Here is a 19,315-nt window from a genome sequence, read left to right as displayed (position 1 = left end):
AAGCTCATAGTGATCAAGCTTTTTAAATCCTAAGTGAGCTTCATTTTCTTGTATCTTTTATTTTCATTTAAATTCATATGTACTATATCAAATATGTAATTCATTTTAAGCCATATTTTATTAGCTCAGCTTTGTTATATACATTTTCAGAATTACCTAGAAATGTGTATGTTTCATGTGGTTCAAGAAAAAGGGAGAATGAGAATTCACTGGTTTTCAAGAAGAATATAAAATATTTGTATGAGATGAGCTATTATCTATAGTTTTGTGTTTCCACACAGTATTAACAGAAAAAGTCTCAACTGGTTACCTCAATAAATGCAGGGTGGAGAAATATTTTTGAACAAGGACCAACTCAGTTAAATAGAAATATTTATGTCACTTTTTTTCCAATTAAAATATAAAGTACTTTTTAAGGCTCTCATTAATGGGCAAAATGTTTTTAATTTAGATTACCTATTTATTGAATTTTTAAAATATTGATGACAACTGATACTGCAATTAAGTCATTAAAATGTTAATATGTGAGCATATTTGAGAAATAGCAACAGAGATAGCTAATTTTAATACTGAAGCTAATACTTGCCTAAATACAGGGAAACCTAAAGACCTTTAGTTGCATTATAACTGGGTTTATGTACAGGGTCATGGATTCTAGTTATGTGGACCTAGTTATTTATCTGCATTCATTAGCCATAGATGATACCACTTTCTCCAACCATAGAGCCCACAGATGCATGCTGTTAGTTTCTAAGCTACAAAAAAAGTATGATTTTTAAATGTCATCATCATTAGAAGAAATTGGTACACATGCCCCTGTAAGTATGTCCATGGTTAAGTACTTACAAAATGTTTATATTTTATTTAATTTTTGCTCTAGTTATATAATCCATGTTTTTGTTAATATGGATATGTCAGTTGATTGAATATGCAAACTGATTAAAATTAATGTCTCTTTTGCAAAGATCTAAGTTCATAATTGAGTTCAACCAAAATTTATTAATGGTTGCTTACTTGTATGATGATACTTCAAGACACTATGCTTAGTTCCATGGGGGTTACAGAAATGCCCCCAGAGAATTTAGCATCCCAAAGGAAGCTACTGGTACAATACAAGAGGGAAAAAAAAGGTAGCAGCTTATTTTACTTTAGAAGATATGAAATCATGGCTTTTAGAAAATTAAGCTATTTTTCTTTTATTTATATTTTATTTTATTTTCAGCCTTTGCCAGAGTTGCCTCGTATTCCAGGACTTGTTCTCTCTGGAAGTACATTTTCAGACTGTCTCATGGTGGTGCAGTTCTTACGAAACTTTGGTAAAGTTTTGGGCTTTGATGTGAATATTGATGTTCCAAACCTGAGTGTTCTTCAAGAGGGATTGCTAAATATAGGGGACAGCATGGGTGAAGTACAAGACTTGCTTGTGAGGCTCCTCTCAGCTGCTGTATGTGATCCAGGTCTAATAACAGGATACAAGGTAAAAAAAAACAAAATATAAAATGTTTTAAATTTGTACTGTCAGTGCATTAGTAGATAGCTTTAGCGTGTTAGCAGAAGGTTATGTATATTGATCTAATTTTTCCACATAATGTCTCACAAAGTTAAATGTAGATTCGTGTCAGGTTACACTTCATACAAAGAAAACCTGGTTATAGAGCTTAAGGAATATAGACCATTCTCAAGTTATTCTTTTTTCCTCTAGCTGTAGGCAAAGACCAAGGTAATTTAATGAAATACTTAAGCAATATTCATCAACAACAGAATTCATAATTCATAAGGCAACTAGAACTTGTATGTGCCTTCTGATATTATACCTTGTTCTCTCTCAATCACTGTGAATAACTGAAGCTAATCAAGGCACCTACAGACCAGCACGTTAAGACCCTGTGCTGCTCAGTGGATGCTCAATTAGTTCACATTTATCTTAATTCCAAATACAGTACACATTCCACAGAGCTTTGCTCTAGATAATATTGTGGAGAGAGAACCTCCCAGATGCACCTGTTTTTCTTCTATCTCCCTCGGTGTTTCCCTATTTATTTTCCCTAGCCAGTAAAACCTATGACACCTGAAAGGTAGAAAACGCAGTACTGTTTTTTAACCTCCCCACTCTGTCATTCCTGATAAAATGTCCAGATAAAACCTAGGGAAAGGTTAGTGTTGCCTTTATAAAAGTCATGGAAGACTTGATAGGTAATTTAAAACTTCGCTACCCATGAATTTGCATACTCTTCTCCCTGCCTGACTTGGAACCAAGGATTTGAAGCGGGAAAAGAAAGATACAAGTACTTGAATATTTGTCTGTTTTCTATTGACTATTTTTGTGTCTCTTTCATTTAAAGAAAGTGAATAAAGCTCTTGTCAGTAATATCTAAATTAAATAATATGAGGATTTTTAATCTTACTGTTTTTATGGTATAAATGGTTATGAGCAATACTGATAAAAATGCCAAACTTTTATAGGCTAAAACAGCTCTTGGAGAACATTTGCTGAATGTTGGTGTGAATCGAGACAATGTTTCCGAGATTTTACAGATATTTATGGAAGCCCACTGTGGACAAACTGAGCTTACTGAAAGTCTGAAGACCAAAGCTTTTCAGGCTCATACTCCGGCACAGAAAGCTTCAGTCCTGGCTTTCCTGATCAATGAACTGGCATGCAGCAAGAGTGTGGTCAGGTAAGCATATGCTCAGGCTTTTCCATGTTTTTTTCCATTTTGAATTTTTCTAATCACAAAGTAATACAAATTGATTATAGAAAATTGGAAAGTTACAGACCAGCACAAAGAAGAAAATTAAAATTGTACTTATCTCAATATTTAGAGATGGCCACTAACAATATTTTCATGTATTTCTTTGTAGTGTATTGAAAAAAAATTTGGGTCATACTGTGTGTCTGTAATACATGGTCTTTGTCACCTGTTTTGTTTAATAATTTTGTTAATTCTTTATACATAACTTCTTTTATATTTTTACTTGCTGTGGTACCAGAATGTGGTACTACCACAAGAATATGGAATTTTTTTTTTCCTTCACATTTTTTAAGGACAGATGACTACCTGATTATGCTTAGTAGCCATTCATAGAATTATGTAGCCACTTTTTATTTTGTTGTATGCTAATAGAACCATAGAGTATTCATTTATCAACGTATTAATTTATACTTTTTTTAAAGTACTTGGTCTTATTTAAAAGTCAGAGTTCTCACTCTAGTTACTAAGAGTTCTCACTTGTTACTAATAAAATATTAATACCAACATATACACTAGTATTCAAGATTTCTGAACAAATTCATGTTCATCGTGTCCTTGTTATTCATTATTTTACAGATTTTTAACAACTTTTAGGCCTTCACCTTTCTAGTAAAAGGATCAATCCAAATATTCAGAGTCATGCATTTCTACGAGTGTGGAAATTTTAAATTTTCTATGCCTATCTTAGCTATGATATTGTATTAGTGTAATTTTTGTTTGTTTCTGCTATTCACTGACAGTCATCCCAAAAAATATAATAATATTCACATCTTACAATTTTATGGAAGAATAAGTTCATTTAAGCATGAGCATGGTAACAAATAGTAATGCTGAGTGGCACTTATTCAAAACACATAGATCCAAATTCAGTGGAAATGGTACACTACGGTTTTTACCTTAGAAAGAAAAAGCACCCCTATTTGACTTTACCAGATATCATAATATTCTTAGTTTCTGTTTGGTTGTTTATACATATACACTTAGTGTATATGCATATGTATGTATGTGCACTTATGTAAATATCCATGTGTGTTCTGGTATCCTGCTTTGATTTTGGAAATTATCACATCTTAAATACATGCAACAAAACTTGGAATGCTGTCTTTCTAAGGCAGTTGGTGCATAGTTTCTTTCTTGGTTTAAGATAGAAACCGCAGTGAATTTTCTAATACTAATGTTGTATCCATTGGAGAAGTTACCACTTTTCAACATATGTACATACATATATAAACACATACATATATGAACGTGTATATGCATGAGGTCAATTGTATCATTTTTACTTACTCAAAAATGCATTAATTTACATATCAAATTTATTGCATATCAAATTAGTGCATTGCATAAGTTGATTAATTTATATTTTTTAATAAATTCTTGCATTGGCAGTGAAATCGACAAGAACATTGATTATATGTCAAACTTGAGGAGAGATAAATGGGTGGTAGAAGGTAAACTCCGCAAGTAAGTCCTGTTTTATTAAAGTTAATGTACTGTTTTCTTTTTATACAAATTCCCAGTAAAGCATATGAATTGCAAAGATAGAATTTAAACTTTTATTGTCTAAAGAAAAGATAATGCTCAATTTAGATGGGATATAAAATTAATAAAACTCAGGGGCAGAATTTGCAGTGGACAAAAGATATAATGAGATTCATTGAGCTTATATTCTTCATACTTAGAAGAAAGTCATTTTCTCTTTTTTCTTTTAAACAAGTCAAGCAATTACATTTTCTAAGATTGTGGTTGCTATTAAGTTGCTTTTATCACAAATAGAATGTTTGGAACTGTAACTTTTTTTTCTTAATTGCTTTCTAATTAAAATTTGCTTTTACAGAATCTAACTAAACTTATTCAACATTAAAACTTAATTATCTTCCTGCCAGAAAATATCATGCAGAAATTACTCCTATGTTAAGAGGTTTGTTTCTTTGTAGTAATTTGAATTGAAATTTATTCAGTCAGTTAGTATGGGATCAGAAATTATTACTCAACCTTGTTAGAATTCTTCTTTTCAGTTTTCATCATTTTTTTTAATGAGTCTAATCCCAAAGAGATATCCAGAATAACTCTTGAAAGTTAATGCATCCTGTAATTTATGGAAACATTTCTTAAGTTTCCTAATTCTGATTTTTTTAACATTGGTATATTGCTTAACACAAAAGAAATGCCGTAAGGTATTTTTGCATACAACTCATGTTTTGCTCTTTTAAAAGTATATTGAGAAGTCTTTTTTTCCATCATCACTTTTCGTAATATTTAAAGGCTCAGAATCATTCATGCTAAGAAAACAGGCAAAAGAGACACTTCAAGTGGCACTGATCTTGGAGAAGAGCAGCATCCCTTGGGCACACCCACTCCAGGACGCAAGCGAAGAAGGAAGGGAGGAGACAGTGATTATGACGATGATGATGACGATGACAGTGATGACCAAGGTGATGAAGATGATGAAGACGAGGAAGATAAAGAAGACAAAAAAGGAAAAAAGACTGATATCTGTGAAGATGAGGTAATCAAATTTAGGTTGATTTTAAGACAACTAGAACTGCATAACATAGTTTTAAAAACAGAATTTGGAGTCAAATGGATTTGGCTTTGAATTCAGTTTTGACATTTACTTGCCTCAGTTTCTTCATCTGAAAACCAAATATTACAATCTGTATCCCATAAAGATTTTTGTGATGGTTGTATAAATATTTCATAGAATGTCTATACATAAAAGACACTAAGATTTAATTTTTAAAAGTTTTTTTTAATATAATTACTTGAGAATTCTCCAAAGAGATATGCAGATTTTTAATTTCAGGTATTCTGTTTCATTCTATTAACATACTGTGTTACATTTGTACAGCGCTTCATGCCTTTAAAAGTGTTGTCAGGTTTAGTGAAAATAATGCATTCCTCAAACACCAATTACTATTTCTGTAGTTCTAGGTATTTTTAATCAAAGACAAATAAGGCACTGAATGTCCCATTTCAATTTACAGTCTCACTGAGGAGGATTTGCAAAAAGAAAACATAATGTGTTAACTGCTTTGAGAGGGGTATTGATAATGTGCTACGCGGATACACCTTAAGAGCATTTAGATTTTCTGAGTGATAAACTCCCACAAAGAGTTTCTGGATCCATCAGCTGAGGCTATAAGCTGAGCTGAACATTAACCTGGGTAAAGGTCTAGGGAAGAGTGTTCCAGGCAGAGAGAATTGCATGAGCAAGGGGACAGAAACAGGAAACCACAATGTGCTTTAAGGGGATTGCAAGTGCTTCAGTGTTACTGGAGTCTCATATGCAACAATGATGAACTAGGATCTTTTGCTTTTTTAGTGGCAGGAAGCCACTGAAGGGTTATAATCAGAGAATGGCATGGTCAGCATTAATTTTTAAGTTACTCACTCTGGCAGCTATGTGAAAGAAAAAAGGGTGGGGCAAAATCAGAGGTGCAGAGATAAGTCAGGAGATACTGCAATGGTTTAGGTGAGTTGTGAGGGGTAGAAACTAGAGCAATGGTAGTTGGGATGAGGGAGGAAATGATTTAATAAATATTTAGGAGGAAGAATGGGCAGGACTTGAAGATAGAAGGTGAACCATGTAGGTTGATAGAGTGATAGGATTGATTTCCAGCAATCTGGTTTGGAAGACTTCATGCTATGGTTGCCATTAACCAAAATAGGGAAATCAGGAAGAGAGTAAATACATAATTGGGGGCAGGGGGAGGTAAGGGAACAGGTAATTGAAGACAGGAAATGATGATTTATTTTTGGACTTGCTGAGTTTGAGGTACCTGTGTATAGAAACTCAGCAGTCAGTTAGATTTAGGAATCTGAGGCCTGAATACTGACCATAGGCATTGTAGATTGATTTCTTCTCATTTTCCAACCTTTTTTTCTTTCCCTCCCTCCTTACTTTCTTGTTCCCTTCCTTTTCCTCTGCCTCCAACCTCTTCCTCCTCCTCCTTCGTAACCTCCCCCCTTCTTCCTCCGTTTTTCTCACCTGCCTCTTGACCCAATGGGTAAGTGAAAGAGCTAGGATTAAATAACTATGGACGATCCTGAGTTACTGTGACCCAAAGGGTCCTCTTAGTGCAATGGGCAAGGACCCTGGAGATTGGACTTGGAAGAACTTGGTCCAGGTCTCAGCGCTACCACTCTGTGGTGTAACTGTAACCTCCTTCCACCTCTCTGAACTTAATTTTCTTGTTTTATGGAGATAGTTAATATCTGCTAAACCCACCTAAAAGAGCTAAATCTGCAGATGTTAGTGAGATAGTACATGTGACGCTTTTATTTTTGTTATTGTAATTGCCAAAGAAATGAAAAAGTCAGATGAAAACTGCACGCTTCTCCATTAGTGCAACTGTAAATAGATATAGTCTTTTGGAAAACGAAGTTCTTTAAAAATTCAGTCTCTTTGAGCATTTCTGTGAATCACCCTAAGCAAACTGACCTAAATGTAGAAAATCTTCAGGTACAAAAATATTCATTTGAGTCCTGTTTATAATGGAAAATATTTTAACATAAAAGTTAATAATAGTCTCTGTAATGTGTGGTACACCACTTGACACCCATACACGATATGTTTCAAAAGAATGTAATAATATGGAGAAATGTTAATGATGTAAAGCTAAATGATAAAGTGTAGAATGCAGTTATATAGTTACAACTATTTTAAAGTCTATTCATTAAAAATGATTGAAAGCAATAAATGAGTTGATCATGTCTATGTTTAGGTGGTAGGACTACTGGGTGTTTTTAAAAATCATATTCTTTTTTGTATTCCCTGTTTTAAATAAGGAACACAAATTGCTTATATAATTAAAATACATGTCAGATAAAACAAATAATGCAGAAGTATAATTTTACATAGTATTTAATAAATAATTTTTATGAAATATTTCTTATGAAACAAAATCTTAATATGAAATATTAGATAATGATTATTTTCCAGAAGTGAAATAATGTTGTTAGTTTTGTTGGGTTATTTTTATGATTTAATAAAATGAGAGCTAGTGAGATTAAGCTATAAATGTAGATGTTAAATAGTGAGCTGAATCTGTTAAAACATAATGAATTCTCAACACCCAGCAGTATTGTCAATAAAATTGTATTTATCTCCAGGGAAAAAAAAAAAAAAAAAGAAATATAGATCAGGGTGTTATTATCACGTAGATGATAATTTAAAATCACGAGGTAAGTAAGATTGCAGGGGGGATTGGTTTAGTGAATAGAGTAGTGGACTGAGGTTGGAACCTCAGGGATCATCAGTATTTAATAGGAGCCCACAAGGCTCCTTGTTCAAGAAGCAAGAGCAGACAGGTTGGAGATTTCTATAATGAGTTGGAGGTCCCCAAGACCACCTTCAGGTTCTGTGATTCACTAGGATGATTCTTGTGCTTATAGCAATGAATTACTACAGTAAAAGGAAACAAAGCAAAATCAGCAAAGAATGTATGGGCAAAGTCCAGAGGAAACCAGATACAAGCTTCCAAGAGTCATCTCCCAGCGGAGTCACACAGGACAGGCTTAATTCCCTCAGCAACAAGTTATGACAACAAGCATGAAATGTTATCTACCAGGGAAGCTCATTAGAGACTCAGTGTCCAGGTTTTTACTGGGGGCTGGTCGTGTAGGTACCCTCTGCATAGCATGTGCCAAAATATCAGATTCTCTGAAGAAAAGCAGGTATTCAGCATAATCCACATTGTTAGTGCAAATAGTACAGGTCCATGTTAAGAGCTCATCTTAACCCTCCCAAAATCCAAGTTCCCATATGCCAGCCAAGGACGAACCTTGTAAGAAGGCCTTCCAGAGGATACCAGTCAGGCCTGCTATATATTAAGTCTTTTCTACACATGTAATAATAACAGTAATCAAGAAAATCAAACATTGCAAAAAGGAGAGTGATAAACAATGTTAAAGCACTAAGAGGCTAGTGTGATGTGGACCTAAAATGTTGATTGAATTTGGCAACATAGAGGTCACTGGTAACCAGTGTCAACACAGTTTTTTTAGAGGGATTAGCACACCTACCAGGCTGTAATTGATTGATTACAATAGAAAGTGAGAAAGTGAAGATGACTGTTTCAAGCATTGTGTCTCAGAAGACAGGGAGTTCCTAGAGAGGAGAAGGAGCCAAGGATTTTTCAGATGTTAAAGACTTGAGATGATTTTTGATGGAAAGAAAAGAGTCAGTAAAATGAGAGAAGGGGATTTAAGATAAAAGAAATTTAAAAAGCACAGTGCTATAAAGTTCTAAAGATTTTGGAGGGGCTTCAATCAAGGTGAAGGAGCTACCTTTGAAGAGTAGGTCAAAGGGAAGAAGGCAAGGTCATAGAGGGATGTGTGTGTGTATGTATGTATTTGAGTTTAGGGAAAGCTACCGTAAGTCATGAAAATGGACAGTATAAAAGGTTGAAGTTCACCTTTTATCAGAAAAGAATGCTAGATAGGGCTGTGGAATTGAACTCAAAAAACAACATACAACTAACCATTTCTTCTGCTCTCAATGCTAAGGGTACTTAGCTAAAGAAGTCTAGAAAGAACTCTTTTCCCTTCTTGCATCAATTCAGTAATGCTGGAGAAATAAAGAAAGCTTAGAGAGGTGAATTTATCAGTGGAATGTGAAAGAAAGCCGAGAGATGAATTTATCGATGGAATTTGTGAAAGTAGTATCTAGTTGACACCAATGATAATCAAATTTATGAGTGAATGTAGAACTTATAATATGCTATGCGGTTCTCTTTCTTAAGTAAAAATATCATGAGTACAAAATGTCATCGTAATGTCTTCCTTTCCAATGTTTTATTTTAAACCAGAATGATAAAAATTATTAGAATGAACTTTTCTTTTTTGTTGCTTAATTTTGGTAAAACATTTAACATGAGATTCACCCTCTTAAGAAATGTTGATAAGTATACTGTATACACTATTGGTAACTATGGGCATGAGGTTCTACAACAGCTTTCTAGAACTTACTCATCTTGCATAACTGAAACTTCACACCTATTAAATAGTAACTCTCCAATTTCCCCTTCCTCCCAGCCCCTGGCAACCACCATTCTACTCTCTGGTTCTATGAGTTTGACTGTTTTAGATACCTCATATAATTGGAATCATATAGAATTTGACCTTCTGTGACTGGTTTATTTCACTTTGCATAATGTCCTCAAGGTTCACCCATGTTGTTACATGTGGCAGGATTTTTTAAGGCCGAATGATATTTCATTGTATCTATATATCACATTTTGTTTATTCATCCATCCATCAATGGATACTGGAGTTGCTTTCACCGTTTGGCCATTGTGAATAACATTGCAGTGAATATGACAGCACAAATACTTCAAGATCCTGATTTCAGTTCTTTTGAATAAATACCCAGAAGTGGGATTGCAGGATCAGATAATTCTATTTTTAATTTTTTGAGGAACCTTTATACTGTTTTCCATAGTGGTTATACCATGTTACAATCCCACAACAGTGTATGAGAGTTCCAATTTCTCCATATTCTTGCCAACACTCCTCTCTCTCTCTCTCTCTCTTTCTCTTTCTTTTTGAGAGTAACTACCCTAACAGGTGTGAGATGATATCTCATTGTGATTTTGATTTTACATTTCCCTGATTAGTGATGTTGGACATCTTTTCACATACCTGTTGGCCATTTGTATGTCTTCACTGCAGAAATGTCTATTCAGGTTCTATGCCCATTTTAAAAATCTGGTTATCTGGTTTTTGCTATTGAGTTGTAAGAGTTACTTATATGTTTTAGATATTAACCCCTTATCAAATATATGGTTTGCAAATGTTTTCTCCCATCCTGTAGGTTCTCTTTTCAGTCTGTTGTTTCCTTTGCTATGAAGAAGCACTTTAATTTGATATAGTGCCACTTGTCTATTTTTGCTTTTATTCCCTGCGTATTTCATGTCATATTTAAGAACTCATTGTAATGAATTTAACTTTACTGCTTTTAATAGTACCAATCTGAAAATGAGTCTACATTGAGATTCCTTGCAGAAATAATTTATTTCATAATATTGTACTTTTGAAACTACCAAATTAAGTACATTCATCTGTGACAAATAATATGAAGGGCATATAATTTGAGTATCAGAAGTGTAATTACCCAAACAAAAGATAACATTTATAAGCAATCTGCTTCATTTGGCAAGTGGAGCTGTTTCCATAGCAGGAATTAAGCCTTTCTGACCAAAATTAATCACCTTTTCATAGAATTAGTGGCCTCTTTTAGCACTTCACATTATAAATTGTTTTAAAGTGTTAACTCGTAAGTTCAATAACTTGGACAACTGTGTACTGAGATTTTAGTTTATTCCACTGTATACTCATCTCACTAAACTAGAACTTATTTATAGAAATTATTTTTTTCACTTGGTTTCTTTTTTAACAGAGAACTAACCATACATTTTATTGTTTATACATAGACTATTTGAAAATCATTATTAAAGTTTTAAAGGAGATGTGTCATTTAAGGTAGTATTTCACTTTTTTTTTTTTTTTTGAGACAGAGTCTCGCCCCGTCACCCAGGCTGGAGTGCAATGGTGCGATCTCAGCTCACTGCAACCTCCGCCTCCTGGGTTCAAGTGATTCTCCTGCCTCAGCCTCCCGAGTAGCTGGGATTACAGGTGCCCGCCACCACACCCAGCTAATTTTTGTATTTTTAGTAGAGATGGGGTTTCACCATGTTGGACAGGCTGGTCTCGATCTCAACCTCATGTTCCGCCCGCCTTGGCCTCCTGAAGGGCTGGGATCACAGGCGTGAGCCACTGCACCTGGTTGTGTTTCACTTTTTTATGAGTGATGAATTATAGAGTTAAATAGATTTTAGGATTTCACTGGCAAAGGTAGATCTTGTTAGTAATGTGAGAAAACAATTTCACAATTTTATGAAGTAATAAATATTAGGACCTAAGAAGTCAAATTAACATTTCATGTTAAATGATTTGACTTATTCTTTATAATAAAGAACTGGCAGACACATCAATTTCCTATATAAGTAAAATTTTGACTACTTAATGAAACTGATAATTTAGGCACATTAGTTCTCAAAAAATAGATTTGACCTCTCAGTTAAGTTTTAAGTAGAGTATTGGTAGTTACCTTCCTTAAAGGATTGATTGCAGGGAGGTTTTCTTATTGAGACCCATACGATCCCTTTCGATCAGAAGATACTGCCCTTGACTAGATCATAGCACCTTTATCTCAAAGAGGATTCCCTCTTCTCCTCACTCTTCATGCCTTCATTCCATAGAGTTGTGTTGAGACCTATGGGAGTTGAACCTTACAAGTTGGCCTGTGAGAGGTTATGTGGACAATTAAACTCTGACATGTAGGGACATATAATGACACTCTTTTTTGGTTGGGGAACTGTGGTATAAATTCTGTGTTCTTAGTTTTGTTGTTGCTGCTACTACATTTCTGTCTGTTCTTCCAAGTTTTTTTAATCTCTGAAAATTTTAAGTACTCTTAGCCAAAACTTCTTTAAATAAAACTTTAGGAGACATTTTATTTATTTCTTTTTGCATTGTAGGAAGAGTCTTAAAAATTGCAGTTAGGTTATTTGGCTGATACATGGCATTTTCAAATATTTGATATCTTATTTTGAATATTTATTGATTGAATTGTATTTTTGCATGAACAGATTATCAGACATTTGTCCTGTTGATCAGAAGATCACTTTAGAATCTATTTATAAATATTCACATAAGAGTCAAGATTTAAGAGTTGTTGAGCTAGTTATCTTTTAAGGTTTCTTTAAATTCCAGATAGAATTCATGTTACTGTTAGCACAAGTAATGTGCGTGAACACCTTTGTAACTTGGTTCCCTAAATTTGGGTAAGGAGTGGATGAGTGAGAGATAGTGGTGAAACTATGGCAGTCTTTTTTTCACTTTTTTTTTCATTGGGTAGGTAGCCATACTAGTCAGAAATACATGTTTGTATGTGGTTGGTGGCAGTGTGGCTTTTTATGAATGCTGATAGGAAGTAAACATCAAAAACAAGTTGTTATTTTTCTTTAATCTGAGCTGTACCTCCGTCTTCTTATTAAAGTAGGAACACTGTTGGTTACTTTCAGATCTGTTCTTACTTAGTCCTCACAAAACCTTCATGTAATAGGTAACATTATCACCAGATTTACAGATGAATAGCCTTACAAAGGTTAAGTAATTTGCCTATGTCTAGTAGTGCAGCTAAGATCCAAAGAAACCCATGCCTTCTATTCATGCTTTCCCTCTAAAACCTAAAATTTGGAGATAGTTCTTCCGTTGTCATTTTCTAGAATGAAAAATTTCACGTAATTACTTACAAACCTTCTATTTATGCAATTAGTACTATGCATGTTAGGAATTACTTTTATTCTAAAAGCTCAATGTGTTCAAGTATAACTAATCTTCTTCCCTTCAAAAATAACTTCTTCAGTTGATGGTATCAGTATTTTTCCAGTCTCCTAGATTTAAAACCTTAACATCATAATTTATTTATTCCATCATCTCCCTTGCCCCTCTGTGCCACATATTCATGAGTTGACAAGACTCAACAGCTCTATAACTATGTAGTATCTCTTACATTCATTTGCTTTTCTCCATCTTTATTTCTTTTACCCTAGTAAGAACCATATCCCTCCTTCTCTAATCTGTTAGCTAGTTTTAAACTAAAACTAGTCTGTTAGCTAGTTTTACCAATTTTAATCCCTTCTCTGCTCCAGGCCATCTTACAACTATTGCCAGAATAATCTTTGGAAAGCATAGTTCAGATGTTTAACCCTCCCTCAAAGGATCATTTTGTTAATTGACAAGCATTTACAGATCTTCAAAATCTAGCCTTAAACTCATCTTGCCTCATCTTCTACCTTAACTCTTTATATACCTCTCATGTCAAGACATGAGACCTGTCCTTTTTTCTCTGATGGATGCATTTCTAACCATTCTTTAGTAGCTAATTAAAACATGACTTCTTCTATAAAGCCTCCCTTGGTATGCATTTCTACTAAAAGTAATCTTACTCTGCCTTGAACTTCACAGGTTTTAATCACTACCTCTCTTTGAGACCCTTATACTTTTCCTGCTTTTGGGGGAGTTTATTGTGTGTGTGGTTTGTTATGTTTTGTTCTGTTTCTTTTGGGGATAGGGTCTGTAGGCTGGAGTGCAGTGGCATGATCATAGCTCACTGCAGCCTTGAACTTCTGGGCTTAACCAATCCTCCTGTAACAACCTCCCAAGTAGCTGGAACTGTAGACACAAGCCACTAAGCTGATTTTATTTTTTGTAGATACTGGGTCTGACTATGATGTCCAGGCTGGTCTCAAACTCCTGGCCTCAAGTGATGATCCTCCCACCTCAGTGTCCTAAAGTGCTGGGATTACAGACATGAGCTACCATACCTAGGTTTTTGTGTGTGTGTTTTTTTTAATACAACGTTTCATGTATCTCTCTACCAGATTATTAGTTTATAGAAAAGAACTGAGTCTTATACCTTCTTATACAGTGCCTCTTCTAGTATTTTGCATATAAGAGACTTTCATTAAATATTTACAGATTGAATAAATAAATCTTAAAACAGATAAATGACACTGTATTTTCTTATGTATAGGATGAAGGTGACCAAGCAGCAAGTGTTGAAGAGCTGGAAAAACAGATTGAAAAACTGAGTAAAGTAAGCACTTTTCTGATTAACATTTAACATCTTCACAGTGTTTTAGAAATCTACATTGTATGGGGATTAGTTTTTCTGACTGCTAAGCAAAAACTAGCTTTGGGGGAGTAATTAAAAATGAAGATTCTGAATAGCATTTTTGTCACACAAAAAATAAGATGAGGAACTCTAGAAACATTCTTACAATTGAACTTTATAAGCTTAATGCCAAGGTTAAAAGCCTGCCTCTTAAAACATGATATTGAACTTAATCAGAGCCTAGAAAGAAAATATTCTGTATTCTTCAGCTCTTCATATAAATATGAAATATCAATTAAGGCATAGTTTAATTTCTTGGAATTAATTACTAAAAAATTCAGGTGAATTTCATAGTGACAGTTTCAGCATCTTAGGTCTTATTTTATGTTTGTGTATTTGTGGGTTTTATTTGCATTGGATTTGTAAACTGTACGTATTTACATACTTCTCATTAAAGAGAAGTGGTTTACACCTGTAATCTCAGCACTTTGGGAGGCTGAGGTGAGAGGATTGTTTGAGCCCAGGAATTTGAGACAAGCCTGGGCAACATGGCGAGACCCTGTCTCTGTTTTAAAAAAAAATTTAAATAAAAATACTGAATTTCATAGCATTAGTGAAATTTAAGATGAGCTTTTTATAAGAACAAAAATGAGTTTTTTATAGGTATTACGACATGCCTGTGTATGGTATTAATGTTAGATTCTTCACAGACCTATCCCAAAACTTAATTATATGTTCTCTAGGTTTACAACATGAGTGTAAAAATAGCCAAATACAGGTTTAGCCAATTACATATATATTATTTGTTTTTTGTTTTGCTTTGCTTTTCGAAACAGAGTCTTGCTCTGTTACCTAGGCTGGAGTGAAATGGCATGATCACGGCAGCCTTGACCTCCCAGGCTCAAGCGATCCTCCTGCCTCAGCCTCCCTGGTAGCTGGAACTACAGGCATGTGCCACACGCCTAGCGGATTTTTCATATTTTTTTTGTAGAGATGGGATGTCACTATGTTGCCGAGGCTGATCTCTAATTCCTGGGTTTAAACGATCCACCCACCTCGGCCTCCCAGTGTGCTGGGATTACAGGCATGAGCCACTGTGCCTGGCCTATATGTATTATTAGTTATATACTGTAATCAATAAGAGTTGAATTGAACCAGTTTGCTTTGGCTCCATAAAATACTTGATCCCATTGTTTATTATCAAGTAAAAGGATAAGTTTTATTTTATCAGGTAACTTATCGTTTTACTCCATGGCAACAAAAATAAATGATTTCTATCTTTATAAATGTTACTGAAATTGAAGTCAGACATGAATATTTAGCCCTTTTGCTCTTTTCCCAGTAGTGAAATTTATGTGCTTAAAGGTATAAAATTATAAAGTTACTTATACATTAATTTTTAAAGTATTTAACATCCCAAACCTAATTATATGTACCATTTTTTAACAGCAACAGAGTCAGTACAGAAGGAAGCTCTTTGATGCCTCTCACTCATTGCGTTCAGTGATGTTCGGCCAGGATCGTTACAGACGCCGGTACTGGATTCTTCCCCAATGTGGGGGGATTTTTGTAGAAGGCATGGAGAGTGGTGAAGGTAAGAACTAATAATCCAATACAAATTGTTAAATAAGAAACTATATATTTTAAAACTCTGTTACTTCTTCAATATATTTTATGTTCCCATAATCAATCTTTGGTAAACATATAAAACCTTAATTCTCATTCCTTTTGAACTCATAATGCCCCTTCACTGATACACACTTCCTCCTAGCCCTTAATATTTCTTTTGCTACTCTTTCTGACATCAGACATAAGCAGTTCTTTCTTTCTTTTGTGGACAAAGACTTGTATTTGTATCTATATTACCTTTTATAGCTGCTGCTCCATTTCTCTTTCTTCCCATTGTCAAACTTCCCAATAAGTGGTTTATTCTTTTAATAAGCATACATCCTGGCCGGGCGCGGTGGCTCAAGCCTGTAATCCCAGCACTTTGGGAGGCCGAGACGGGCCGATCACCAGGTCAGGAGATCGAGACCATCCTGGCTAACACGGTGAAACCCCATCTCTACTAAAAATGCAAAAAAATTAGCCAGGCGTGGTGGCGAGCGCTTGTAGTCCCAGCTACTTGGGAGGCTGAGACAGGAGAATGGCGTGAACCCGGGAGGCGGAGCTTGCAGTGAGCCGAGATCGCGCCGCTGCACTCCAGCCTGGGCAACTGAGCGAGACTCCGTCTCAAAAAAAAAAAAAAAAGCATACATCCTGACAGTAACCCCCTGCAGGTAACTTACTTAAATCTAAGATCATCATAATCTCATTCCTTTTCAAATCTTGTTAATATTTGAAGTTTGTGATCACTTCCTTCTCCTTCAAACTTCTTCCTTTTTTGAATTTTGTGTTACCGCAAATTCATGATATTCTACCTTTAGACTTCTCTCGCTGGCTCCATTTCTGTTACATTAACTAGCAGAGTACATTGTGCATGTATGTGCTCAGTAAACCTTCTTGAATTTAACTTTTCAGAACTCCATGTCTGGACATTTTCAAATGCCAAATTCTGATGGGGACAAAAGTGTTATGTTAGTGCTTATAGATTTCAAAATAGCTATTGACTCATGTTGGTATAAGGAAGCAAAAATGTTTTTACATTCTGAAAATCTGTAAGCACTAACATTAACACTTTTGTCCCCATCAGACATGGAAGAAAAAACACATTTTTGAATGCCTGCTATGTGCTAGACATTTCTAGGCACTGCAGGAGACACAAAGCTGTATAAAATAGAATCCATGTCATGTTTATAGTCCACTGGGGAGAGAAGACTGGCTAATCATATAGGTGACTCTAATAGAAAATATAAATAAAGCAGTTGCTTTTAAGAGTTTTGTTTTTAGTAATGGGATCACGTTTTTTTAAAATGAAAATGTTAATGCAGAATCTCAACATCTAACAAAAACGAATTGTTCTGATTGATCTACTTGGGAGAATTTTCTAGCTTATACAAATAGACCTCTGTTCTATATACTTGCTTTCTGATTCAATAGTGACCCCAGAGGCATCTCCAATGATGTTAGGATTCTGCAATAAGAGTAAGCTCAGAACCTATGAAAGCAAAGTGCCTAGAGGGATCAAAGCTGAGAAACATTATGTACCTTACTTAACATTTTGTCATAATGTTTGGTACAGATGGCCATCTCTGCCACTAGACTGTGAGCTCTCGGAGAGCGAGATTAATTTTGGCAGGGGAATTACACTAAAAAGGATAACCTGGCAGCAAAGTATGCATTGGATTGGAAGAAGAAGTAAAGAAACTGATTGTGCAACCATTACAGTAACCCAGCTGAGAAGTAGGGAGGCCATAACCTCAGGAGCAAACAGGAATAAAAAGAAGACAGAAAGAAGGATCTTCAAGGTTGAATTGCTGTAAGAAATTACTGAATATGATGTAGGAAAGTGGAAATTAGAGATAAATTTAATGACTTAATTCCCAATAGAAAATTTGTGGGCTAGACATGATGGCTCACATCTTTAATCCCAGCACTTTGGGAGGCCAAAGCAGACAGATCACTTGAGGCCAGGAGCTTGAGACCAACCTGGGCAACATGGCAAAACCTCGTCTCTAGCAAAAAATACAAAAATTAGCCAGGTGCAGTGACATGTGCCTATAGTCCCAGCTACTCTGGAGGCTGAGGCACAAGAATCGCTTGAACCCGGGAGACAGAGGTTGCAATTAGCAACCTCTGCACTCCAGCCTGGGTGGCAGAGTGGGCACTGTCTCAAAAATAAATAAATACATATAGACATACATAATAAAAATTATGATACTTTGGCCAAACATGGTGGCTCACACTTGTAATCCCAGCACTTTGGGAAGCCAACGTGGGCAGATCACCTGAGGTCAGGAGTCCAAGACCAGCCTGAACAACATGGAGAAACCCCATCTCTACTAAAAATACAAAAAAACTAGCCGGGTGTGGTGGCGCATGCCTGTAATCCCAGCTACTCGGGAGGCTGAGGCAGGAGAATCGCTTGAACCCAGGAGGCAAGCAGAGGTTGCAGTGAGCCGAGATCGTGCCATTGCACTCCAGCCTGGGCAACAGGAGTGAAGATCCGTCTCAAAACAACAACAACAAAAAATTATGATACTTTAAAATGAATTAGAGCAGTCAGTAGGAGGGGTTGTTTGAAATGAAATTAAGTCAAAGTTTTAGTATAGGATCTAATTTAAAATGACAAAATTCTGTGTCATTTAGGAGTACAGAGGCTGGGAGACTTAAGAGCAGATTTTTTTTTTTTAAATGCCCACGTGAGTGGCTTTTTAACCTTAGGTGTAATTTGAATCACCTGAAAAGCCTAAGAAAACGACTAATCTGAGCCCTACCCCAGACCAGTTAAATATTCAATATGATTAAGAGCCACGTTCTTCTTAATCACTTGGGCATGTAAACTTGAAGTATCTAGGACATCAACTTTCCTTCAGAATACCTGAAATCAGTCTCTTTGCAACACTCCTGAAATCAGTTCTTCGTCATTGTATACCTGGATTATTACACCTCTCCTCAACTTCTCTATATACAATTCCTCCTTCCATCACATTCTGTCAACATATCATGTCTCTACTCTGAAACCTTAAATGACTCTATAACCTGTAACATGAAGTAATTAATATATACTTAGCCTGGCATTCAAGACAGTATACAATTCTGACCCCAAGCTATCTTTACGCTGTTCTCTTAATGAGAATTCACCTAGTCCAATCTACTCACTCAACACATGTGTGTTCCTCCCCTTGCATCTTTGCCAAATCTTGTTTATTATAATAATAATATGCTTTTCTTCTACCATCTAAATTTCACCCATCCATCTTGATCCAGCTCAAATCCT

At 35.2% G+C, this 19,315-nt stretch overlaps 1 protein-coding gene across 23 annotated transcripts in view; it reads left to right on the top strand.

The window, feature by feature from the left end:
• Positions 1–19,315, top strand: part of BAZ2B (bromodomain adjacent to zinc finger domain 2B) — a 430,125-nt gene that overhangs the window by 354,431 nt on the left and 56,379 nt on the right. For all 23 annotated transcript variants that reach the window (XR_003309384.2, XR_003309383.2, XM_026454040.2 and 20 more), the window contains 6 exons: positions 1,223–1,477; positions 2,464–2,678; positions 4,143–4,217; positions 5,019–5,262; positions 14,356–14,418; positions 15,886–16,030. Coding sequence is in view for 21 of the 23 variants with exons in the window: in XM_026454040.2 (XP_026309825.1) it covers positions 1,223–1,477; positions 2,464–2,678; positions 4,143–4,217; positions 5,019–5,262; positions 14,356–14,418; positions 15,886–16,030 (997 nt within the window). In the remaining 2 variants the exon portion in view is untranslated. The remainder of the gene's footprint in view (positions 1–1,222; positions 1,478–2,463; positions 2,679–4,142; positions 4,218–5,018; positions 5,263–14,355; positions 14,419–15,885; positions 16,031–19,315) is intronic.

This window comes from Piliocolobus tephrosceles, chromosome 11, assembly GCF_002776525.5.
Source record: "Piliocolobus tephrosceles isolate RC106 chromosome 11, ASM277652v3, whole genome shotgun sequence".
Lineage (NCBI taxonomy): Eukaryota > Metazoa > Chordata > Mammalia > Primates > Cercopithecidae > Piliocolobus > Piliocolobus tephrosceles.
This window is presented reverse-complemented; position numbering and strand designations above follow the sequence as displayed.